The following is a 26,654-nucleotide window of genomic DNA, read 5'->3' as shown; positions in this document are numbered from 1 at the left end:
CCAATGGGATGTTTCGGACCCATTTAGTGTAGGTCCTGAGGTTAAAAAGGACCACATTTACAGGTCTTAGATGCTCGAACCTTCTGGTTCCAGTTATCAATCTGGCTGCTGCATTTTGCACAAGCTGCAGCTTCCGAGCTGTCTTCAAAGGCAGCCCCACGTAGAGGGCATTGCAGTAATCTAATTTGGAGGTTACCAGAGCATAGACAACTGCAGCTAGGTTATCCCTGTCCAGATAGGGGTGCAGCTGGGCCACAAGTCGAAGCTGGTAGAAGGCACTCCATGCCACTGAGGCCACCTGAGTCTCAAGTGACAGAGATGGTTCTAGGAGAACCCCCAAGCTACGAACCTGCTCCTTCAGAGGGAGTGCAACCCCATCCAGAACAGGTTGAACACCCACTGTCCGGTCAGAGGAACCACCCACTAACAGCATCTCAGTCTTGCCTGGACTGAGCAGATACTGTCACCATCTATCTTTTACTACCATCCTGGATTGAGTACCTAAGTGCCTGATAGAAAGCAATGTGCTGAAAGAAGTTACAGTGGCACCTGCAAATTAAACCCAGATGGGAGGTAGCAAGACAAGCTGGAGTGAAATGCATATGATTGATTGATTGATTTATTAAAACATTTACATCCTGCCCTATATCACAAGGATCTCAGGGTGGCGTAGATAAAATCATACATATGAAATAGAACAATAAATATACAATTCTAAAACAAGTTAAACCATTAATATATTAAAACCAATATAAATTTTTAAAACAGTAAAATCCAATTAAAATAAGACACTGTGCAGGCTGGTGGATTTAGCCATCAAAGGCTTTGTTAAAAAGCCATGTCTTAACCAGGTGCAGAAACGAAGCCAGTGCCAGTCGGGCCTCCAGGGGGTGGGCATTCCACAGCCAGGGTGCCACAACAAAGAAAGCCCTCTCCCATGTCCCCTTCTTCCTCTCAGCAACTGTGGATACCAAATGCTTTTGGCCACATGCGCATAAAGCCCCGAGGCTAGGCAAGGAGAAGTTGTGGCTGTCGGTGCCATGAAAGTAGCAAAGAAACAACAAAATACCTCCTCCTTTCATCAGCTACCCTGTCATTGTGGAAATCAGCAAGAGCCTCTTCTGAGCTATTTCTGTCCCGACCACTAAAGCACAGGCATGGCCAGCCTCTGGCTCTTTTAACCTGAATGTTCCTGGGCAGTTACCCAAATTGCTCAACTGCTTAGCTCATCTCAGCCCACTGCAGCTCTTCCCATCCTGCTTCTGCACTTTAAGCTCTCTCTTCAAAATCCAGTCTTAAGGACTGCTAGCCTAGACTTCATTGATTACATACCACCTTCATACTGGAGGAAAATATTCCTTAAAGCACCCAGTATACTCATATTCAGAACCGCCTCAAACATTAAGAACATTAGAAAAGATACTAAGACAAAGCAACCTACAAATCCACGACCATATGCCCAGCAGCTGAGAGGGCTAAAAATATGCAGGAAGAGCCTGTCACTCTATCAGAAGCAGAGGTTTCTTCATGCCACTAAGGCTATTGGGCACCTGGATGGGAAATAACTAGCTTAATGGTTTAATTTCATCTCTATTAATGGAAGTTAACTATCTCTGTCCTTGTGGCATTGCCTTCCAGCTGGAGGGACACTTTGAGCCAGGCTAGTCATGCAAGCTACACAGTACAAGCAGTTCCAGTCAATACAAGATTATGCAGTCATCTAGAGGAAATCTGAGCCCTTGAGAAGAGGTACATGCAGCTCTCAGGCTTTGGAGTGACTGTTTCACCCAGGGGTGCCAAGTAACAGGTAAGATGCTCCCTGGCAGCATCTTAACTGTGTAAGATGATCCCTGGCAGCAACTCATCCCAAGGCAAATTCAGTAACTAAAGCAGGCAATTTAAGAACAAGGCAGTAGAAGACCGGATCTTTCAATCTGGCCAGGAAGGAAAGAAAAAGGGGATTTGGGGGGAGGAGAAAGAGAAGAGGAAAAGCCCCAAAGAAGTCTTATGACACCAAACCCCTGTCAAAAGGCTGAAGCAGAGAAAGGACAGCCCTTTCCATTCCAAGGTTTAGTGTCCTGTGAATATGGACCAGACTCCTTCCTGCATTATTATAGGCATCAAGTCTCAATCAAACACTTCTTTTGGCTGCTGACACCAGGGTTTGTGCCTGCTTCATTCGTGGAAATGTTTCTTACAGTGAAAAAGGGCTAGGCTTAATCATGATTGGATCAGAGGGGAGTAATAGGCAGCTAGTGGTCAGAGATACAGTCAAATACGGGGAGGGGATTGTGTAAGCAGATCTATCTTCCATGGACATGGCTATCAAGTCCTTATTAGCCATGACAGCTTGAAAGAGAACTTCCATGCTGAGAGACCATGTACCTTCAGTTACCAGGCTGCATGCCTTTGATTCACTTGAAGCAACAAACAATGGAGGAACGTGGTCACTAGTTTCTGCTGCTTATCAGCTTCCCAGGGGCACCAGGCTGGAGTCTGATTCAGCAAGGTGGAAGATTCGTTTGCACATATCTGCAGACCATAGCTGGTATTGTTATTTGGGAGTGGAAACATTCCCCATAGGAGTGAGCATGACTCAAGGTGCCTTTCACATGTGTGTACCACAGTACAAAGGCAGCTTCTGAATGGTGCAATTTCACTTCACAGGGTACACATTAAAACAACTACACAGGAAAACACATACACCCTACAGTGTGGGATTGCATCACACTGAAATTACTTTCACAATAATGCTGCACGTACAAAGGACCTGCAATTCAAAATGTAAGTGCAGTCCTGCTGTATCAGAGCAGAGGTCCATCTAAGCCAGCTGGTATTTCGTGGCATACCACACCTGAATCTGGAGGCTCCATGTGGCCATATGTTGGACCAATTCTACATCACCATCTGGCCAATATACATACATCTCCCCTCTCTGGGCATCTTCTGCCCTCGCCCCCACCCTAATTGTAAAGTGCCCAGCCACAGGCATCATGTAAAAACAAAAACAACTATAACATGAAGTCAGGAAGCAGGTGACTCTGCCAAGGCTAGGTGAAATAAAGAAGTGCCTGTCTGTGTCTTGATGCTGCGCCACTCCTCAAAAACTCTTGGGCAGGGAGAGGGTTGCAAAAGGGTGCGCAGGATAAGCCAACAAGAAGAGGGACTCAAGCCTCTTATCTTGTTCCTTAACTTTCCCCCAAAGGGAGCCATTTTTGCCATAGTTTGCAGTGTAGAAGAGAGAATGCACCCAAAAATGTGGTTCAACTAGTTTGTGCAACTAAGGGGTGCAAGCTCTATGTCAGAAAAAGTCATCAGAAAAACAAGTTCTTAGCATGAAAAACCAAGATGGGGCTGGGATTATACACAACTTTTGCCTCTGACAAAAGAATCTAGAAGCTGTCTGCCCGGCCTATTGGGGTGTGCAGACAAATCTGCAGCCTCTCTGTCCCCAAAGGAATGAGTAGGACCTGACTCAGATGGGTTTGTAGAGGAGAGTAGTAACATATTTCTTCTTGTAGCGATGGGTAGCACTGAGCACCATGACACCATCCTGCAGGGGGAAAGAGGAATATTACTAGCATCACAGGTGAGGACAGGTTGCTAATTGCAGACAGCAGGTGATGGAGAGCAATTCTGAGTTTCTTTTGCAAGGAGGGGGGGAATGAAGAGACTTCAATTAATTTACAATTAAGAGTTCTTGCACATTTGTCTTTTCATCCTCCCTCCCTCCCAAATTATTTCCAAACTAAGACACTGACAGAATCAATGCACAAGCAGGGCAGCATGTGGAATAAAGTGGAATATTGGAGAGGAGACAACAATGCCACTGCCGCGGTTGTTCATAATACAAAGACACAGAACAGCCCACAAAATAGAGACCATGAAATCAGCCTCAGGTACTAGGAGTGTCTTCACATGTCAGTTTCCCCACAAAGATGAGAGAGCTCATGGTTTTTCTGAGCACCTCCCTCCTACTGAGGTTCTTAAATGTTGAAAGCCTGGATCAGACAGTAACCTCCAAGTAAAGCATAGAATTGGCAAGATGGTGCAGAGTATGGCAGAAATGGGAGAGGAGGGATGGAGGTGTTCAATCAGGTAGCTTCAAGTTCCAAGGAGGAGAAACAGGAAAAGGCCCCTCTCCACATGTAAGCCAATGCAGGCTGACTAGCCTTTACCTTACCTTACCTTAATTGAGAGTGCATAGAGATGGTTCAGCATTACGTGGTTTGGCTCAGGCAAGAGGGCTGGGTCACACTGAAAGGAATAGAAGGAAGTGTCACCTAGGGAGATGTTCCTCGTTCTTACACTGGATGCTGCACATGTCTGAAATTTAAGCCACAGATGCATACCCTACAGAAGGCAGCCATGAACTGCCTTGCTCCAGATGCTCTGGGCTGAATAAGACCCATGAATCACTGTAATCACCTCTTTTAGAGCAGGGGTGGGCAGCATGCAGCCCCCCCAGTGCAGCCTCCACCACCACCCCAAATTCAGGAGGACACCCAAAAGAAACATTCACCCAGTTGAACACTCTTACTGTAGATAGTTTAGGGATTGGTACTCACTGAAACATTAGTGTCCTTGTTAAGTATGACCTGGAGGAGATGGGGAGGAAGGATTGGTGGGGATTTGAAACGCTCCTCTGGCCGATATACATACATTTCCTGGCCATAAATTCCAGGAGGGGAGCCAGAAAGGTCTATTAAAAATGAAGATAGCGTGAGAAAGAATAACCAAAAACACACACAATCATTTTGGATATTCATATCAGCAAGACAAGAAAGGTCACCTCGGCAGGAAATTTCTGAACTTTCCAGGGAGTCCACTTTTAAAGCATCAAACACTTCAAAGTCAGACTTCTTGACATGAATAATATTGTTAATTGTCCCCATCTGACTGGTGACCACGGGCTGAAACAAAATGCAGAAGGGTTCATGCCACACCCACATGTCATGTCCCCACCTCTCGCAACATCCATATACACAGCAAAGTTGCATCCCCCATGTAGAAGTGCTCCTACCCTGTCCTGGTAACACCTTCTGTGTATGATGAGCCCACAGGACAATGGCTGAATGTATACATGCTGGCTAAACCTTTCATCCTAATTCTGCTCACATTCCAGCCTGCCTCTGCTTCATATTGCTGTGCCTTTCCTACTGGAGAGCTGGTATAGGAAGAAGTCAGAAGCTCCACAGCCACGAACTCACTATGAGACATTAGTAAGCCTCTCTCTTGCTTAACTTCAGCTCCCCATCTGCAACATGAGGACTAAATTGGTAATAAGACTGTCCTACCTTACAGAATTGTTTAGGGAAGATAGATTCAAAAGAGGACTCCAGCATCTTTAAGAGTTGTATAGGAGAAGGAATTTCAGCTGCTGTAGCTTCCATTAAAGGTGCAGAGTCCTGTTCTCTTTTGCACCTGGCCACCATGTTGTTTAGGGTGACCATATAAAAAGGAGGACAGCGCTCCTGTATCTTTAACAGCTGTATAGAAAAATGAATTTCAGCAGGTGTCATTTCTATGTAGGCAGTACCTGGTGAAATTCCCTCTTTATCACAACACTTAAAGCTGCAGGAGCCCTGCCCTCTTTTGTATCTGTAGTGCTCCCATCTTTGGAATAATTGTAACAGGGAAGCTTGCCTGGTGCCCACTTTGTGATCTGTTTGGAGCCAGGCACCTTTTCATTTCCCCAGTCTTTTTTAAAAAATCTGTTCACATGCTTTTGTATCTGGTCAATTTTTGTATCTAGTTGGGAAGGCAGGGCTCCTGCAGCTTTAACTGTTGTGATGAAGAGGGAATTTCACCAGGTGCTACATGCATACAAATGACATTGGCTGAAATTCCCTTTTCAATGCAACTGTTAAAGATACAGGAGCCCTGTCTTCCTTTCCATCTGGTCACCCTAATGTCTTTGTTGTAAAGATTACAAAAATAACAGGTAAAATTGAAGATTCAAAAATTCTTCTGTAAATTCTAAGTAAACTCTGAGTACTTAGTCATAGACTAGCAGAGTTGGAAGGAGCCTATAAGGCCATCGAGTCCAACTCCCATTCAATGCAGGAATCCACCCTAAAGCATACCTGACAGGTGGTTGTCCAGCTGCCTCTTGAATGCCCTAGGTAACTGGTTCCATTGTCATACTGCTCTAACAGTCAGGAAGGTTTTTCTGATATCCAGCCGGAATCTGGCTTCCTGTAACTTAAGCCAACTATTCTGTCCTGCACTCTGGGATGACAGAGAAGAGATCCTGGCCCTCCTCTGTGTGACAACCTTTTAAGTATTTGAAGAGTACTATCATGTCTCCCCTCAATCTCCTCTTCTCCAGGCTAAACATGCCTAGTTTTTTCAGTCTCTCTTCATAGGGCTTTGTTTCCAGACCCCTGATCATCCTGGTTGCCCTCCTCTGAACACGCTCCAGCTTGTCTGCATTCTTCTTGAATTGTGGTACCCAGAACTGGATGCAATACTCAAGATGAGGCCTAACCAGGGCCGAATAGAGAGGAACCAGTATCTCATGCGATTTGGAAGCTATACTTCTATCAATGCAGCCCAAAATAGCACTTGCCTTTCTTGCAGCCATATCGCACTGTTGGCTCATATTCAGCTTGTGATCTACAACAATTCCAAGATCCTTCTCATTTGCAGTATTACTGAGCCAAGTATCCCCCATCTTGTAACTGCATTTGGTTTCTATTTCCTAGATGTAGAACTTGGCATTTATCCCTATTAAATTTCATTCTGTTGTTTTCAGCCCAGCACTCCAGCCTATCAAGATCACTTTGAAGTTTGTTTCTGTCTTTCAGGGTATTAGCTATCCCACCCAATTTTGTGTCATCTGCAAATTTGATAAGCGTTCCCTGCTAAATTCTAAACCCTCTAAGTACTAAACTCCCAGTATCTCACCTGAAAACATCAGGAATCTCACTCATCAATTCCCCTCAGTTTTATTCATAGCAAACTGCTTTTCACACCCCCAATACTAAAATAAAATTATATATATTAAAGATAGGCAAGGCCCAGATGCTTCTAACCAGCTAGTAAAAAACAATGCGAACTCATCAATACTAAGAGATATAACATATAAGCAATGCAAGAGTCAGATTATCAACCCCCGAATAAATTAACATGCAAAATAATAGAACTCTTTAAATTAAAACCTCTCCACTACATAAAAACGTTAGTCAGAATTACCATAAACAAACACACAGACACACGTAAAGAAACACTACATAAATTCAGAGACCAAATAACTGCCATGAATTTTATCCTGTAAAACAAGGCGTCAAAGAACCAATTATTTTTTCCAAAAAAAGCTAGAATGGCTGAGTGGTCAATAAAGGACCTTATTATGCTGATGATACAAGAACTGGAGCTCCCACTGGTCCTTTGTCACTGCCAAGAGCCACACAGCATGCACTTACCTACGAATGGCAACTTGCACTATGGAATTCTGGCTCAGTGAAATGAGGCACAAGGGCAACCCCGCCCCCCCCCCCCTTCATCCCAGCCCTTTGACATCCTTCACCTAAAAATACGGCAAGGAGCAGAATGGCCTCTCAGCAACACGAGATAATAATAATAATAATAATAATAATAATAATAATAATAATAATAATAAATTTCTTACCCGCCTCTCCCTCTGGATCGAGGCAGGGAACATCATTAGATACAAATACCATAAAATACATAAAACTGATTAAAACATAAAACTAATACAATATTAAAATAACAGTCAAATATCTTAAAATTCAGAAATAAGAAATAATTTGTTTTTAACTTTTGTAAACCACCCAGAGAGCTTTAGCTATGGGGGCAGTATATAAATGTAATAAATAAATATAAATAAATAAAGAAATAAAGAAATAAATAAATTCTTTATAGCCTTCTTGAATTTGAAAAGACTATTAAGTTGACGAATCTCTCCCAGCAGGCCATTCCACAGTCTGGGAACAGCAGAAGAGAAGGTCCTCTGGGTAACAGCTGTCAGCCTAGTTTTGACTGACTGTAGTAAATTCTTCCCAGAGGACCTAAGTGTGTGGGGGTGGATTGTACGGGAGAAAGTGATCCCACAGGTAATCTGGACCCAAACCATGTAGGGCTTTAAAGGTAATAACCAACACTTTATACTTCGCCCGAAAACTAATTGGCAGCCAGTGAAGTGATTTTAGAGTTGGAATAATATGATTACCACTAGATGTACCGGTGACCAACCTGGCTGCCATATTTTGCAGTTTCTGGACTAGGCACAAAGATAGCACTGCAGAAGTTGAGTCTCGAAGTTACCAGAGCATGCACTACCGTCTTTAGGTCTTCCAACTCTAGGAAGGTGTGCAGCTGGCATATAAGCTGAAGCTGATAGTAGGCACTCCTGGCCTACTAGACACAAAGAGGAAAGGAATTACCTCAGAGGAATCATGTACCCACTGGCCATCCACAAAGAACTTGTACTGGTGTTCACCTTCAGGAAGGTCCAGGATAGCAACAAAGTCATTGTGGCTAAAAGAAGAGGCAGTGATGCACAGTGAGAGACAGCACCTGACAATCTCATACACCCACCACCCATAAATCTAGGCAAGAAAAGGGGCATCTTCAAAGACTAGCTTGGACACAAACAGCAAGAGGAGTCAAGCAAAAGGAAAGAATGAAGACCAATTTAAATAGCTGCAATTGCAAACAGGACTTTACAAGGCTGGCTCATTAATCCAGGAATTGAAAGAGGGAGGCTCTCATTGGCTCATTAAAATGCGCACGCGATAGAAGATGCAGGAAGTTGCAGACACCAAAAATTGTCTGATATAAGAAAGGGATAATAACAGAGAAAGCACTCTAGCTTGAAAAAGCCCCCGTTGATCAAACAGGAAACTACTCCAAATTTAAGTGAACTACACTGCACAAGAATTTGCAGAAAGGTGCAGAGAAGAATTAAGTGTGGCTCTGTAATGCTTCCACTCGCCTGAGGAGATTATCAACCATCTCCTGGGGTAAGCAGCGAAGTGCCAAATTGCAGCTGCCACTTATCCTCTAATGCCACAGCAGCTCTAGCCTACATATCAGATTCAGTGTTTTGTTGTTGACAGTAAGGGGGAGAGGGAGGAAAGGAGGGGTCAGGGCTGTAAACGCACAGAGATTCTAGATGGCCTGTGGAAGGCAGAATGAAAGAGCTACTGTGTCCAGGCAGGCAACCAGACTCTGGGTGCAGGCCTAGGAGCCCAAGCTGGCAATGGGGTCTATTCAGCTGCTTCAAGCAGTGATCCAACAGGGAGGAACTAAGTAACTTCTCCTTCTAGCTGCTGCTTCCCGAGCTCCCATTTTTTACTCATTCCTATCCACTTGCCCTGCTCTGCATCTACCAAGAGTGGAGGTCAAAGGATCAATGTAAGAAAGGCTCATAACGCATCACATGGTTAAGAACAGGGGAGGGGAACCACCCAATCTGGGCCATAGAAAGTCAGGATCTTCCCCAAACCCAGCCCCTGGAGAGAGGAACTGGAAGTAACACAGAGATTCCCCTTCACCTTTCAGATAGGGCTTGCAGGAGCCACCTCCTGTAAGCTCTGGCCAAGTTCCTTCCTGCGCTGCTCATGCCCCGATCTGGACAGAGTAGTATGGGAAGGAGTAGTCCAACTCAGCTGGAGCTTGCAGGACTGACTCCTGCAAGCCCCAGCAGAGTCCGTTTCTCTGCACACACACAAAATACTTGTTTTTGAAAAGTGGGCAGAGGCCACTAACAGCACAGTGGGCAGAGGCCACTAACAGCACAGTGGGCAGAGGCCACTAACAGCACAGTGGGCAGAGGCCACTAACAGCACAGTGGGCAGAGGCCACTAACAGCACAGTGGGCAGAGGCCACTAACAGCACAGTGGGCAGAGGCCACTAACAGCACAGTGGGCAGAGGCCACTAACAGGGCAGAATACATGACAAATCACTGGAAGCCCTTCGGTGACAGCTGTCATTGCAATGGCTTGTTCTGTAACAAGCAAGCAGAGACATGGGGGGGGCGGAATCAAATGGGCCACATTATTAGCAAATATGACCTTTTCATTCAAATTCTAACGATATTTAACTGGGAAAAAGTGCTGGTTCACACATATATATTTGTGAAGAAAGAAGACTTAGCACATGCCTAGGTAAATTATAGAAATGAAGACTTTTCCTGACCAAGCAGCTATAAGGAACAAGTTCAGAAGGCGATTAAGGCGTTGCAGGGAGCAGAGAAAAAGATTACCTTGTTGCACCAAGGCTGCAAATTCAGATTCCAACATGCAATTTCATTCATCAAAATGAGAATGGTCTTCCCTGGCAACGGCAATAATGCCTGTACTCATTTTAACTAACTATCATGTTCAAAATCCCTGCGATGTGCATTGATACCCAACCCATTTGCCACCAGTTCCCCTTCTTCTGTGCACATGTTTGTATGAAAAACACTTTTAATGAAGCATCTAAATTGCCTCAACAGAGACGGCCTGAAATTGATTAGGGGTGAAACCACCAATACTTCACTCTGGCTTTCAGGTATCTTTGTTGGGGAGGTTCAAAGGATACATATTTGTCCTCCAAATACTTCTGTGCTTCAGATTTGCTATTACAACTTTTGACACAAGTCTTTGTTTAGGGACTCTGACCGCTAACTATACCCACTTGAAACGGCAGATCAGAAACCTACTGCTTCTGCACAATGGACTTGCATTTTCTTACAATGCACACGGTAATAAATGTTTTGGAGCCTCTGACATTAACCATCAACTACATTAAGCCAAAGTAAATGGTTGTGTAGCTTGTATCTATCTTATTCCCCCCATTATAAAGTTGTGCCTTTGTTTATTTTTGTTTTGTTAATAAAACATATAACTAATGTTCATCACTTGCTGCTAGTCATCTGGTAGGAGCTGGTATAGCTTGTGCTGCCTAGGAAATTTCCAGTTTAAATCTGCCTCAAACTGACTAGTGGCCTTAGGCGCACTGCCTCGGGCCACCATCTAGCAATAATAGTGGCCTACCTTTCCAGGCTGTTGTAAAAACTACTGAGATACAGCATGTAAAGCATTTTGAACATTTGAAGTGTGCTATATAAACATCAACTATAATAAGTGTGTGTGAATGAGTCAAGCACTAGAAATAGAGCTTTCAAAAGCATCCAACATCGTAGAATTATAGAACAGCAGAGTTGGAAGGGGCCTACAAGGCCATCGAGTCCCACCCCTTATTCAATGCAGGAATCCACCCTAAAGAATCCCTGACAGATGGTTGTCCAGCTGCCTCTTGAAGGCCTCTAGTGTAGGAGAGGCCAAAACCTTACCAGGCAACTGATTCCATTGTCATACTGCTCTAACAGTCAGGAACTTTTTCCTGATGTCCAGCTGGAATCTGGCTTCCTTTAACTTGAGCCCGTTATTCCGTGTCCTGCACTCTGGGAGGATCGAAAAGAGATCCTGGCCCTCCTCTGTGTGACAACCATTTAAGTATTTGAAGAGTGCTATCATGTCTCCCCTCAATCTTCTCTTCTCCAGGCTAAACATGCCCAGTTCTTTCAGTCTCTCTTCATAGGGCTTTGTTTCCAGACTCCTGATCATCCTGGTTGCCCTCCTCTGAACACACTCCAGCTTGTCTCCGTCCTTCTTGAATTGTGGAGCCCAGAACTGGACGCAATACTCTAGATGAGGCCTAAGCAGGGCCGAATAGAGAGGAACCAGTACCTCCTCGTCCAAATCATTAATAAAAATGTTGAAGAGCACTGGGCCCAGGACTGAGCCCTGCGGTACCCCACTCGTTGCCTCTCCCCAGTTTGAGGAGGTTCCATTGATAAGTACTCTCTGAGTCTGATTCTGTAGCCAACTGTGAATCCACCTAATAGTTGTTCCATCTAGCCCACTTTTAGCTAGTTTGTTAATCAGAATGTCATGGGGCACTTTGTCGAAAGCTTTGCTGAAGTCAAGATATATGATGTCCACAGCATTCCCACAGTCCACAAGGGAGGTTACACAATCAAAAACTGAGATCAAATTAGTCTGACAGGACTTGTTCCTGACAAATCCATGTTGGCTTCTAGTGATCACCGCATTGATTTCAAGGTGTTTACAGATTGACTTCTTTATAATCTGCTCCAGAATTTTCCCAGGGATGGATGTCAGACTGACTAGTCTGTAGTTCCCAGGTTCCTCCTTTTTGCCCTTTTTGAAGATAGGGACAACGTTAGCCCTCCTCCAGTCGTCCGGCACCTCACCCGTCTTCTATGATTTTGCAAAGATAATAGACAAAGGTTCTGAGAGTTCTTCCGCTAGCTCCTTCATTACTCTAGGATGCAGTTCACCGGGCCCTGGAGATTTGAACTCATTCAAGGAAATTAGGTGTTCTTTGACCATTTGTTTATCAATCTCAAATTGCAATCCTGCCCCCTCAACTTGTGCTTCACTTTCTCCAGGGGGGGTCATAGACCCGCTTTTGGAAGAAGACTGAGGCAAAGTAGGAATTGAGCACTTCAGCCTTTTCTTTGTCGTCTGTTATCAATTTGCCATCCTCATTAAGCAGCTGAACCACCATTTCTTTCCTCTGTCTTTTACTACTCACATATCTGAAGAAAGCCTTTTTATTGCTTTTAGCATCCCTCGCTAACCTCAGCTCATTCTCAGCTTTAGCCTTCCTGACGCCATTTCGGCACTTCTGCGCCACCTGTCTGTACTCTTCTTTTGTAGCCTGGCCTTCCTTCCACTTCCTATATGTATCCCTTTTTGTTTTCAGGTCATCTCTAAGCTTTTTGTGGAGCCACATTGGTTTCCTCTGTTGTCTTCTATCTTTTCTCTTTGTTGGAATTGTTTGTAACTGTGCCTTTACAATTTCCTTTTTTAAATACTCCCACCCATCCTGCACTCCTTTTCTCATTAGGCTCACTTGCCACGGGACCTTACTTATTATAGTTCTGAGTTTATTAAAGTCAGCTTTCCTAAAATCCAGAGTACGTGTATGGCTACACTCAACTTTTGTCTCCTTCATAATCAAGAATTCAAGTATGACGTGGTCACTTTCCCCTAGAGTTCCCGTAACTGCCACTTTATCCACTAAGTCATCCCTGTTGGTCAATATCAAGTCAAGGATTGCCGATCCTCTAGTTCCTTCCTCCACTTTCTGTAGGAGAAAGTTATCACCCACACATGTCAGGAATTTCTTGGAAGCAACGCTTTTGGCGGTATTGGTCACCCAACAAATATCAGGGACTACATCACACTTCCTTGAAACACTGGCAATTTGTTTCTCAAAAGTTTCGTCCTCATCTTCTCCTTGATTGGGTAGTCGGTAGTAGACTTCGATTATCATGTTCTTTTTATTCCTTGCCCATTTATTTTAATCCAGACGCTCTCGACGGGGCTCCCAGTCTGATCTGCCTTTATTTCTGTGCAAGGATAGGTATTTTTAACATATAGCGCAACTCTACCTCCCTTTCTATTTCTTCTGTTCTTTTTGAACAAGTTATATCCTTCAATTGCTATATTCCAGTCATGGGAGTCATCCCACCAAGTTTCAGTTATACCTATCAAGTCATATTTGCCTTCATGTAATAAGAGTTCAAGTTCATTCTGTTTGTTTCCCATGCTCTGGGCATTAGTATATAGATATCGAAGACCATGTGTATTATAGTCTGGCTTTGTTCCTACATTGTTGCGGACACTATTTTGGGGCACTATTGGAGCTGTTCTCTGTACTGTGGTGCATTGGCCTTCATCCATTGTTGCCTCGAAGTTTACGTCTCCCGCCCCCGTAAGATTCAGTTTAAAGCCCTCCTGATCAAGTTCTTCGTGCTGTGGCCGAACACATTCTTTCCAGCCCTTGTGAGGTGCGACCCATCCCTTGCCAGCAGTCCATGTTCCAAGTAGCGTAGCCCGTGGTCCTAGAATCCAAAACTCTCACGTTGGCACCACATCAAAACTTTTTTGTTTTTGTTTTGTTTGGAGTAAGCTTGCAAATTTAGTGGTGACTAAATTTTTTACGCCATGAAAAATCAAGTGAACAGCGCACTGCGACGGCACCGACCTCACAGAGAAGGCCTTGCCTGGCACACCCTTCCCAAGCCAAGCACCACCTCTTGAAAAGCCTGAGGAAAGGGTAAAAACAACCCAACCTTTCCCCTATATGTGAGGGAACAAGGTAAAGGGTTTTGGGAAATAGGTTATATTGTTGAGGTACTGAATTGCAGGTGTATTGTTAGATGTTTTTACACCGTGTAATATAGCAGGTAATAAATGCGAGCTGATGTGTGGTTTGTGGAAACAGAACACAAAGTAAAGTTTATTGAAATTTAACAGATCTTTGGTATTTCAATTTGGATCAAACCTGCTTATTTTTATACTTAAAACAACAATCCCAAGTCCCTTAAAATCCTATCTCTTCTCACTCCTCACACACCAAACACTCCTATGAGGCACAAGACAGACTAAAGCTCCCAGACTAAAACCAAACCTCAAACTAAACTCACAATCCCCTTAGCCAACTATTTATACTCCTCCCTCCCCCTCTCTCACAGCATCATCAGCCACACCCACTCAGTCAAACATTCCGCACTCGCTAGACATAAAAAGCCAGACTTCTCTAAGGCACAGAAAGGTGGGTATCGCCACACATACGAAAAGCCAGGGCATTTTGTATATATGTGTTTCACTTGATTTTTCATTGCTTGATTACTCACGACTAAATGTGTGAACCTACTCCATCAAAAAAAGGGTGGGGGAAGGGAAAAAAGAAAAATGACTTTTGATGTCAAATGGGATGCTATGGAAGTTCTATTTCTGGTATTTGACTCATTACAGTAGAATTGACTTCCAAATTATGACTGGGATTACAGCCTTAGTTTGAGCTTTTCGTTTTTAGCCAATGCTTGCTCTTTGTAGAACAGGGGAGGAACAAATCCCCACACACACCAGTACATGCACACACAGTGAGCTTCAGCCAAGATGAAGTCACACATCACCCTTCTTCACCTTTTAATGAGGGGAATCTTAGTGCTCCAATTGTTGAACGATCCTGAGATGAAGACTTCCTTGCCTCCATCAGTCCAGCGGATGACAGTGGGCCGAGCCTGCTGGGTTGGCTTGATTGACTCATCTAAGTCATGGTGCCATGATACAAAACCCTTTTCCTCAGGAAGCTGCAATAGGAAGATAAGAGTTGCATCTTCACCTAATCCTCCAGTACACAAGACCACAAACAGAAATCTCATCATGTAATCAAGAACATGAATAAGCATGTATCCAAGATTCTTTTAGACCCATTCAACAAAGTGGAATCCTTTCTTCCCCAGGAACAGCAAATCCTGCTCAGGCTTCACAGCCACAAGGGCTTAACATCTACATGTTCTCCTCTTGTCCAATATGTTAGGGGGCTTATTTCTTACAGTGTTAAAAGTAAGGCTCTTACTTTTGGCTCTCTGCCAAAGACAATCTAAACACTGACCTTACAAGACTGTAATCCGCTTTGGGCTGTATCCAGTGTTAGCCTAACTTAAGTCTCATTCATTTCAATGGGTTTACTTTAAGTAGAATTAACCTTAGATGTAACCCTATATGGGTTGTTTTTTGTTTGTTTGTTTGTTTGTTTGGTATTTGCCCTTACAGTAAACTTCACAGTCTGGTTACGTATTGTAGACACAACAGGGTCTACATTATATGCGTTAACTAGGGTGAGTTATACAGTGTGGGGGGGATCCTATTATGCAGCAGGATGCTGGATTTGGAACTACAATGCTATTAACTGACAATGACACACCATTGCCAATGTACTTAGCAAGACACAAAAGATGACAACAAGCAGAATCCAACTCAAACTGGCAGACCAGCCCTGAAAGAACACTGGGTCAGGCCTGCCTATACCTTGGAGTCATGGGTGCTGAAGACATTGGGATCATCAGTACTGCCAACCATGATTTTGTGTGAATGATCCTTGGCATGGTGGGTGCTGCTGGCCCCATCTGAGCGGTGAGACTTGGAGCTATGGCGTTCCCCAGACACCCTCTCACTGGCGGTGTTCCCCATGATAGCACTGCAAAACAAATGACAAAGAAAAAAACTACACATAAATTACAACTCTCCAGTACATAATTTGGTCCTCTAGACCCAAAGGAACCAGGGAGAAATACTCCCTTTAGATCATAGGTGCAAAAAGTATGCCTTGTCTGCCGGCCCTGCGAAGAAAGAAAAAGGAAAAACACCTGCCATGGAAGCCTCATTCCTGGAGCATCCTAGGAAACTTGAAGGTGCTTGCCTGCTTCCTAAAACACTCTAAGAAAGGGCTTCTATGGCAGGAACCATAGAGCATTTGTTATCCCTTTTTCCTGGCTTTTTTCTGAAAACGGTCCATGTGAGATGTTAGGATCCTTCAGTAAGGGAGTGGATTGAAGGAAGGAAAAGGGCTAGCAGCCAATGTCATTTGAGAATTGAGGTTTCTGACAAGAGTGTTTGCTTTATCTGATCAAAGCAGGTGCCAGGCCTATGAAATACTGTTGGGAAGGAGTTGGATTTGAGTGAGTGAGTGGTGTGTAAGAGTAAACTGCGAATTATATGTCAATCTGTGTGGGTGGGTGTGCACACATGTGCAGTCCCTGCCCCAGTACATACCCAATGTTGTGCACCTCCTTTAGATGCTTCTCCAGTGGCAAGAGCAAACCAAGTACTTTTGAACAGCCTCCTCCACTATGCCAAAATCTAGCAAATGTTACTTTGATTTTAAGACACAATTGACTCCTATTCATCAAGACGTAGCAAAACAGTGCTTCCAGTATCATCTAGCATATTTAAATTATTTTTATGGACTGACATTAAAAAGGGTCTTTCAATAACTGTCCATTTCTATCACTCTGCAAACTTCCAGAGCACTTTGAAGACTACACAGAGAAGAAAACACACACCAAGGAAACTCAGAATGAAGATGTCAGCTGTTCAGAAGCCCTCAACCACATAGCTCAAGAGGAGAGATGCCAGGAAGAATCCTGTTTCCAAGAAAAAGAGCAGGGCAGAATTAAAGGGACAGGTTCGAATTCTCCAAGCAGGCACTTGGGACATGCATGGATGTAAAAGAAGGTGGAATACACAACAACCAGCAGCACATATTGATCATTTACCAGCTAGTTTCAACCAATGCCAGGTCACTGCAGGTCCTAAATGTGGTCAAGGGACCAGGAAACCATCATTTCAGGGTCAGTGTAATTAACAAATCCATTTTGCTTCAACTGCCTCTTCTGCATATAGAAATAATTCAATGCCGGATCTTTTTCTCTGTAACACCAGTCAACATATCAAGACAGTGGATAGAGGCTTTGTCTCCTCCTAAAAATGCCAATGAAAGCTAAGCAATTGTCAACAATTCTTAAAGGAACTTTCCCTCCCTTTGTTACAGAGTAAAAATGGATGTTTTCAATCAGACTGCCACAGACAGTTAAATATGACCCTTCTCTGACTGAAATGCTATTAATTTTAGACATTCATGATTCTCAGAGAATTAGGAGTGGGCTGCCCTATACTGCCCTCCTCTTTGGAAGAGCGGACAATGCCTGGCCACGTGCAAACCTGTTTGGCATGTTCCAGAATAGCACGAAACATTTGTATTAGGGTTTCAGTCTTTGTTTTCCACCAGATTTAAAAGAAGCAGCGGTATGGCCGCTTCCAAAAAAAAGCCCTCCCTGGACCTCCTGGACTTTAATAACTACAGACCAGTGTCAAAACTTCCGTTTTGGGGCAAGGTGATTGAGAAGGCAGTTGCCTTCCAACTCCAAGCAGTTTTGGATGATACAGATTTCCTAGACTCATTTCAAACCGGCTCCAGGGCAGGATACGGAGTTGAGACAGCTATGGTTGCCTTAGTGGATGATCTATGCTTGAGTATTGACAGTGGGAGTGTGTCCCTCCTGGTGCTTTTGGACCTCTCAGCGTCTTTCGATACCATCGACCATGGTATCCTTCTAGAACGCCTCGGAGGTTTGGGAATTGGGGGCACTGTGCTTCAGTGGTTCCAGTCCTATCTCTTGGGAAGGTTCCAGAGGGCGATGCTTGGAGATAGCTGCTCCTCAAAGGAGCTGTTGTATGGCATACAACAAGGTGCTATCCTATCTCCAATGCTGTTTAACATCTACATGAAAACGCTGGGAGACATCATCCGGAGGCGTGGGGTGCTATCAGTATGCCAATGACACCCAAATATACTTCTCTATGCCTTCGACAACAGCGTCAGCTAAGGATAGTGTGTCTCCTCTGAATGAATGCTTACAGGCAGTAATGGGCTGGATGAGGAAAAACAAACTGAAGCTGAATCCAGACAAAGGCCCCAACCTGGGTTTGAAGGTGTGTCAACCAGTTCTGGATGGGGTTACACTCCCCCTGAAATACTGCATTCGCAGCTTGGGGGTACTCCTGGATCCGTTGCTCCAAATGACTGGTCAGATAGATGTGATGGCCAGGAGTGCCTACTATCAGCTTTGGCTGATACACCAGCTTCCTAGAGTTGGAAGACCTAAAGACGGTAGTGCATGCGCTGGTAACTTCAAGGCTTGACTTCTGCAATGCACTCTACATAGGGCTACCTTTGTGCCTAGTCCAGAAACTTCAACTAATGCAAAATATGGCAGCCAGGTTGGTCACCGGTACATCTAGGGGTGACCATATTACACCAGCTTTAAAATCACTACACTTCCTGCCAATTAGTTTCTGGGTGAAGTATAAAGTGTTGGTTATTACCTTTAAAGCCCTACATGGTTTGGGTCCAGGTTACCTGTGGGATTGCCTTCTGTACAATCCACCTTCTCTTCTGCTGCTCCCAGACTGTGAAATGGCCTGCCGGAAAAGATTTGCCAACTCAACAGTCTTTCTGAATATAAAAAAGCTATAAAGACTGATCTCTTCCAGCAGGCCTACCCAGTCAAATTTTAGAAGTCTGGCTGTTATTTTAACAATGTAGTGGTTTTTTATGTTTTAATCAGCTTTATGTATTTTATATTTTTGTATTCTATGTTGTTCCCCGCCTTGATCCAGAGAGAGAAGTGGATAAGAAATAAATATATTATTATTAATTATTATTATTAGTTTCTGCCTCGACATTTGGGGCACTTTCAGATAGTTGGATCCTAGTGCTACCAGTCAAAAGATAGCTATTCTGTCTTTTCATCCTTAATAGTCTGTGTATGTGTGGAAAGAAAAAAGATGAAAGAAGCAGTGGGGAAAAACAGGAAGTTTATAAGTAGAAGTTAGCCATTTGGGTCCCCATCAAATTCCATGAATGAGACAGGACGATTGAAAAACAAAAATTTCATCTGACTTCATCCTTACACTCATCTCAACTTATTACAAGCTGCAAAAAACACTACCTATTTAGATTTACATTTATTTAATTTAGCAAACATGATAGGAAGCCAGTGGAAATCACAAGTATTTATTGGAGTGTATGTCATTTTTTTTCTTCCATTGCCATAACAAAAATACATTTTTGCAGTGCAGGCCAAACATTTGCAAATATACACAAATCAGCATTTTGACACACACACAATAACATGCAAGTGTTTATTTCATTTCTAAAATGTGAGGTGCCACATCTCAGAATTGCTTTAAAGTCATACACCTTTTCCCCACTGTGTGAAAGTCAACTGATTATTCAGGGATGGGGAACAGGAAGCATTCTGTACATGCCCAAAGCATTCTTCGTCATTTCTATCTCCCACTATTGTGAGCTGAAAACAGGTTCAAAAGTCAAACGCTGAGGGCCTCATGCTCAAGCATACCTCCACAGGCCCTTTCTCCTGATCTATCCTTAAGAGCCTTAAGAGGTGCAATTAGTATTAACAAGCTCTTTCTTGGGTAGGACTTCTGAGGAACGTCGACTCTGTTTATCAATTATCAGGGCACATGGTCCTCCCCCGTTCTCTAATCATTCTCACGACAAACGTATTAATTGGGCTGGGGTAAGAGAACAAGCCCTGGGATATGCACACGAGCACTAAGCACCACATGCCGAGGGCACCGCTGGATTTCAGCCACCGTGGAATGCGGATGCTGGCCTGGGGCCGGAGGGCTCGACGCAATCACAACGCAGGTCGTGGCGGCACACACAAGACCCCGACCCCGCCACGCAGGGTGTTTCCGACGCGGCGCAGGCCGAGGCGCTTCAGCAGCAGCAGCGGCTCCTCCTCCTCCTCCTCCTCCTCCTCCTCCTCTCTCGTCCCCACCCGCGGCCGGGCTGGGCCGGGGCACGGCGCACCCCACTCACCTGCAGAGCCGCCTCCGTCCTGCCCGGGCACCACCTACCAAAATGGCAACGCTAGAAAGGCTGCACATGCGCAGCACAACCCTCTCCCGTTTACACCCCTCGGCGCCGAGCAATACAAGCCCGCCCCAAAGAAATATAATTTTTAAAATAAAAATAAAGGTAGGCCGGCAGAAGCGCCACGGAGCCCTGTCACTTTCTATTCCGATTAGAAAAGGATTCTCAACCTCTGAGACGGGACAGTGTAAAAGCTGGAGCGGAATCCAACGGGGAGGGCTGGAATGACATCGTTATTTTGGGGGACGGGGACGGTGTAAAAGCCGGAACGGAACGGAACAGGCCGATTCGACCCCATTATATTTTAAAAAAAAACATACCAAAAACAGTGGCATGTGTTAGCAACACTTGGGAACAATATTTTAGGACTAAAACCATTGCAGTATTATATCACTATTAACTCAAAAACTCCCCAAACAACATCCAGATCAGAATAGGATGGCCGGAACAGCCACTTCTGAACAAGCGATATCAACCAAACTCACATGTCAAGCATAACTCCATGGCAGGGATGCAATAAGCCACAAAACTTTGTGCTTTTAACCTGTTGGTTGTTTTATTGTGGTTTTAATTTTTGTGAACTGCCCAGAGAGCTTCGGCTATTGGGTGGTATAAAAATGAAATAAATAAGTCTAAAGAAACTCCGTTCCGATACCTGTTCCACACATAGCACATATTGTGCAAACCGGGCCGGGACAGCAGCTTCCCAATGAAGTAAGTCAATGAAACTCGCCAGACACACATTACCAGGTGTGACAGATATAAAAAGCTCCAATTGTTGCCCCGAAACCACGTTCCGATGCCCATTGCAGGCAAAACCCGTATTGCGCAAAATGGGCCATAACAGCAGCTTCCCAATGAGGTAAGTCAACCAAACTCACCAGATACACATAACTAGGTGGAACAGATATAAAAAGCTCCAAATGTTGCCCCAAAATAATAAATATTATTGTTTATTATTATTATTATTGGTCACATGTCTGAGTTTACAACACACAATGTTATGAACTGGCAACAACATATCTTAAGGAACAAAAATACTGGTTTCAAAAGCCACAGAGTGTTCTTGGCAGTATCTCTTATTTACAACCTGACTAATGGCCAAGATCAATCAATAATTCACCCTAAATAACAAATAAGTTGTCTGTCTTTTAAGGTTAGTCATATGAAAGTATACTCCAACCATATTTGTCCTTCATGTAATCCTTCCACAGACCCTTAGTAGTGTTGGTGAAAGTGAGTTACCATGCTGCAGAGAAGAGATAGCCATGCTTCTGTATATGTCTTCACACACGCGTGAGCGTGCACACACACACTTGGTCTTACACTGGTTTACCAAGTGGCTGGGCTAGCTCAAGACATTTTGCTACCTTAGGCGAAAGACAAGATGGCACGCCCTCATTCCACCTACAGAAGCAGACTGGACTGGCACCTGAATAGACAGGTGATGGGACAGCATTCTCCACTACTTCTTAGGGCAGCAAGCTAATGTTGGAAATGTAGGACAGGTGTCTTTGAATACACACTCCTGTCCTCCAATGGAGGAATTGTCAGGGGGCTGCCACTGCTGCTCCTTCCATACCACACACCTCATATTCTCATATCTGTGTCCACATTGATATTTAACATTTTAGGTATAGAGAGGGTCACCAGAGAGGTTATGGGGCTTGGGGTAGGTATAATGTTGGGGGGCCCTTACAAGAACCCATGACTTTGTGTATAAGACTGGGGGACCACATGTGAGAATTCTTGCATGCATAGACCACATGCATGACATAGAAATCTCATGTGCAGCTCTTCCTTACCCTAGAAACTAGGGACTTTCCATAGCAGTTTACCTCAGAGAAAAGTTAATAGCAAATGAAGAATTTATTAAATTTACGTCACAAATTTAGGAAGTAAAGACCAAAATATGGTGAAAGTTTGGAATAATTTATCTGTTTAGGTGCAAGGGGAATTACCCTATTTCTTCGATTCTAAGACACACTTTTTTCCCATATAAACATCTCTAAAAATGGGGTGCGTCTTAGAATCACGGGTGTGTCTTAGGTTTTTTTTTCCTGTTGGTGGTACTGAAATTAGTGTGCGTCTTACAATCGAAGAAATACGGTACAGGGCCAGATCTATGACACTTTGAAAATGGTTTGAAAACTGTATATAGAGTGTGTCCTGGGCCCCAACAGTTCTCACAACTGTTATAAACCATTTTAAAGCAGTAGTGTAGATCCTGCCCTGGTTTAAGCAAAGCATTTCTTGCCTTCATAAATACAAAGTCAATTAACATAATTTTAATAAATTTAACATTTTGCAAGTGAATTCTCCACTGAGAGCATGATAAAATGGTTCAGCATATCCTGCCCAATCACTGACCTCAGCCATTCAATGCCCAATAACAGTATCAAGGTTGCAGTAAATACTTGACTGTATTTACTGACTACAGTACAAAGGAACAGCCCACAGACATCATGCTCTAAGGTAGAATGTGATCCCCAGAATGGCAAATTTTGCTCTGTGAGGAACATGGTAATGTCAAGTCAACCTTTCAACACTTTACACCACTTTTCCTTCTCTAAATATATAGCATTTTCAAAAGCATTATCAATGATGATCCCACCAAGAACATTTACAAGATCTTTCTACTGTAATTGAAGATGACTAGACTCTTCACTTTGTTATACAGTTTCCTCCAGTTATCATTTGCACTCTTATGGTGGAATCTGGAATGATAAAGGTCTTAATTTTTATTCAGATCTCAGAACAGGCAGCAAGGAAAGCAAAACTAGCCAGTTGTTTCATGGCGTCAAATGATCCAGTCCCTTTTCACAGTCCCGTTTGGCAGAGTGTTGTCGAAAATAGATGTAGGAATTAACATTTAGAGGAATCACATTGGAAGATTCCTGATTTGCATGGTAGGCTCTTGGACATGATTAGATCTCTTTGCAACCTATCAAGATGTCCCCAGGTGGCTGGATCATTAGATAAAATTTCATGAATCTCAGGATCAGAGCTAGATGAGTTGTCTAATTTTTCTTATCTGAAGTTATGTTCGCTTCAGCTTGCACCATCAAACCACCTAACCCATTTTCAGATTCTCCTGCTACACCGCCTGCTTTCTTTGTGACATTTTCACAAAGCAGTGTGCATCAACTGGGTCATTTTCTGCACCACCTGTTCCACTGCCAACTTCTTTATTTCTTTTCACCGCCCACCCCATCCAAACTGATCTAGTGTCTGCCTCCCCTTTTCACCCTGAGTTTTTTCCCCTCTCCTTCATCTCTTTTCTTTTTGCTGTCCAGACCAATAGGTGTGGTTCACTTTTTCTTGTATGGGAAAAAAGGAATAGCAGTTAGATTGTGGTTCCTTCCCAAGTACGTTCTCCAAATTCCAAAACAAATCTGGAGAGCTGCACTCTCCTACCAGTTTCCCAGGACTCACTTAGTGTCTCTCAGGCCTTCTAGTTGTGTCCTCCTGGCCTCCTGGATTCTTCACTAGGGCCTAGGGTGACTATATTTTGGAAACCCAAAAGGAGGACAACATGGCCGCCCCAAGGGGGCATGCCCACCAATATGCCCAGCCCCCAAGGGGACATGCTCACCAACATGTCCAGCCCCCAAAGGGGCATTCCTACCCAAATATGGCCTTGGTCACATATCTGATTTCACAGCACACAGTTAAGACAAACCTGTTCTACATAAGATCTTAATGTTAAAAACACTGGAATAAAGAACAAGTGAGATATTCAATGTATCTGAAATTAACTTCACTCATTCCTGCTTTTGTAGCTTTTGCTGTACTTTTGCTATACTCTGTGTGATAGTCTCACCTTCCCTCAAATATCTTTTCTGACTGCAAATCCTTCACTGGATGACCATAGTTTAACAGTCAGAAAGATTATAAACTACTATTACCCTGCAAACATTAGCCATGGAACAAAATGGACTAAAAGGTTAGCACCTCTTAGCTTGTTTCAATTTCAACCAGCTATAACAGTCAAAAATAACAAAGAAAAACACACATACCTCATTGGCATAGCAATACCTAACGACAAAAATGTTGCAGGAAAAGGAAGAAGACAAGAGAGAGAAATATGCACCACTGGCTATGAAAGTTAAAGAACTATGGCAACAGGAAAAAGTTACAATTATTCCATTAGTCGCATCAGTGACCAGCATCACATCATATCTATTTTTACAGAAAACCTTCAGAAACTGGGCCTACCAAAATATATCCACGCCAAAATCCAGAAAGCAGTCATATTTAAAACATTTTTTAAGAAGAATGAACAATTATTAGCAATTGTTACAAAATTTATTTATTTATTTATTACATTTATATACCACCCCACAGCCGAAGCTCTCTGGGTGGTTTACAACAGTTAAAAATGGTAAACATTAAAAAGTATACAAATTTTAAAAACCATAAAAAACATAAAAATAGTATAAAAACAGTATCCATTTAAAAACATCAATTCTGGGGCCCATTAAAAACAAACTTAACGTTGTTAAATGCTGTTAAAATGCCTGAGAGAAGAGAAAAGACTTGACCTGGCGCTGAAAAGATAACAATGTTGGCACCAGACAAGGCTCATCGGGGGCTCATCATGTCAATTATATCAAAGCAAATTGGAGGGGAAGGTCTATGGGACACAAATGCATTATTAAAAAAAAATGAATTACTGTCTTCTAGCACCACTTCTTCCTTTGCACTACAGAGCAAGTAGGCACAAACAACTCAAGCAACCACATACCACAGAGGATGGCTAAAAACATCACAATCAACAACAATTAAAATCAGCAGAGGCTAAAAAGAGGCATCAGAAAAGAACTAAAAGTATAAAGACAAAACTACTACCAGGTTCTAGTCCCCACTCAGCCATGGAAACCCACTGGGTGACTTAGGGCCACTCACAGACTCTCAGTCCAACCCACCTCACAGGGTGGTTGTTGTGAGGACAAAATAGAGAGGAGGATTATTACGTATGCCACCTTTTATTCCTTAAAAGAAAAAAGGCAGAATATAAATGCAATAACTAAAACAAATAAAATATTTCTACTTGGCTAAGGAACCAAGTGTGCAATTAGGTGTCGCATGTGCAGTTCCTCTTCCCATTCTAGCTGCCACTCCATCCAAAGAGCTGTAATTGGAGCTGACCAAATGTTCAGTAGGATCTAGTTGCTTTTCTCCTACCCCCCCTCTCCCACCTTTCCAGATAAAACATATGTTGACACCCCCATTTTATTTCAGGCTTCACCTCTCTGCAGAGATACAAATCAAACTTATTCAAAGCAGCAGACCCAGAGTAACGAAGTCAGGGCTGGGCAGCAAACAGAGCTGTGCCCACCCACTCCGCACCCTGGAGGATAGCCTCCCACATTGCAGCTGGCCCAACCTAGGCCAGACAGCAAATGGAGTGCTGCCCACCCACCCACCCACCCTGTGCCCCGGAGGATAGCCACCTGCACTGCTGCTGGCCCAGCTCAGGCCAAGCCACCTGGGCCAGGCAGCAAACGGAGCCACCTGCCCACCCACCCTGCGCCCCAGAGGATAGCCACCCATGCTGCAGCTGACCTAGCCCAGGCCCAGCCGCCTTGGCCAGGCAGTGAACGGAGCCATTGCCCACAGACCCACCCCGTGGCTGAGGCAAAGGGACCTCCTGGGCCTGGGTCATGGTGTGCTGCTGGGCCTAGGTTGTCATCGTCCTGGTCTCTCCTGCTGCTGCTGTTGCTCCTGTCCTGTCCCGTCCCATGCTGACTCTTGCTACTGCCACCGCCCTATGCTGACTGCTGCTTCTGCGCAGCCAGCCAGGTGGAAGTCTCACAGGAAGTCTTGCAAGACTTCCTATTTCCTGCAGAAGGCTGGGCCCGGGGAAACAAGGCCTACCACAACTGAGGCAGGGCACCCCTGGTTTCCCAGTGAGTAGCCCCTCAGCGCCGATTCCTCCAGTAGGCCTTATATTCTCAGAAGGGTCCAGACTTCCCCAGTGGGTATGGTCAGGCTACACTAGGCTAGGGTGACCATATGACTGGTTTTGCCCAGACAAATCCATAAAAAGGAGGGCAAAACTGGGTCCGGGGGAAATCGCTAGGAGGGAGGGGTGAGGAAGGCCCATTCTGGCACTTCTGGAAACAGGCTTTCCTAAACCCAAACTCTTCTGGGCCTCTGCTGGTCGTCGCCATACTGACACCCAGACGTACTGTGGGAGGGGCTGGAAAGGCCTGTTCCCAGAAGTGCCAGAATGGGCCTTCCCAGTCTCTCCCGTGTCCCATCCATGCCTTCTCTTGGCCGGTGCAATGTCACCAGCCAAGGAAAGGCCCGTATCGCAGGGGGGACTCCCGTGCAGGGTGCAGGCCCAGCCAT

The 26,654-nt window shown here is 44.1% G+C and overlaps 1 protein-coding gene across 2 annotated transcripts; it reads right to left on the bottom strand.

Moving 5' to 3' along the window:
- Positions 1-1,830: 1,830 nt before the first annotated feature.
- Positions 1,831-20,340, bottom strand: PRKAB2 (protein kinase AMP-activated non-catalytic subunit beta 2). Of its 2 annotated transcripts, none has more exons than XM_063133311.1 (8): positions 20,244-20,340; positions 15,866-16,034; positions 14,978-15,144; positions 8,409-8,502; positions 4,793-4,913; positions 4,569-4,702; positions 4,189-4,257; positions 1,831-3,553 (listed from the first exon to the last, which is right to left on the bottom strand). In XM_063133311.1, the coding sequence occupies exons 1-8, from the start codon at positions 20,309-20,311 to the stop codon at positions 3,476-3,478; spliced, it is 900 nt and encodes a 299-aa protein (XP_062989381.1). In that variant the 5' UTR covers positions 20,312-20,340; the 3' UTR covers positions 1,831-3,475. The 2 variants fall into 2 exon arrangements, with proteins under 2 accessions (XP_062989381.1, XP_062989388.1); XM_063133318.1 differs by having other exon boundaries at positions 20,240-20,248.
- Between the last annotated feature and the right edge of the window lie 6,314 nt (positions 20,341-26,654).

Source organism: Elgaria multicarinata, chromosome 1 (assembly GCF_023053635.1).
Source record: "Elgaria multicarinata webbii isolate HBS135686 ecotype San Diego chromosome 1, rElgMul1.1.pri, whole genome shotgun sequence".
In the NCBI taxonomy this organism is placed as follows: Eukaryota; Metazoa; Chordata; class Lepidosauria; order Squamata; family Anguidae; genus Elgaria; species Elgaria multicarinata.
Note: the sequence above shows the minus strand (reverse complement) of the source record. Positions and strands in the feature narration are given on the sequence as shown.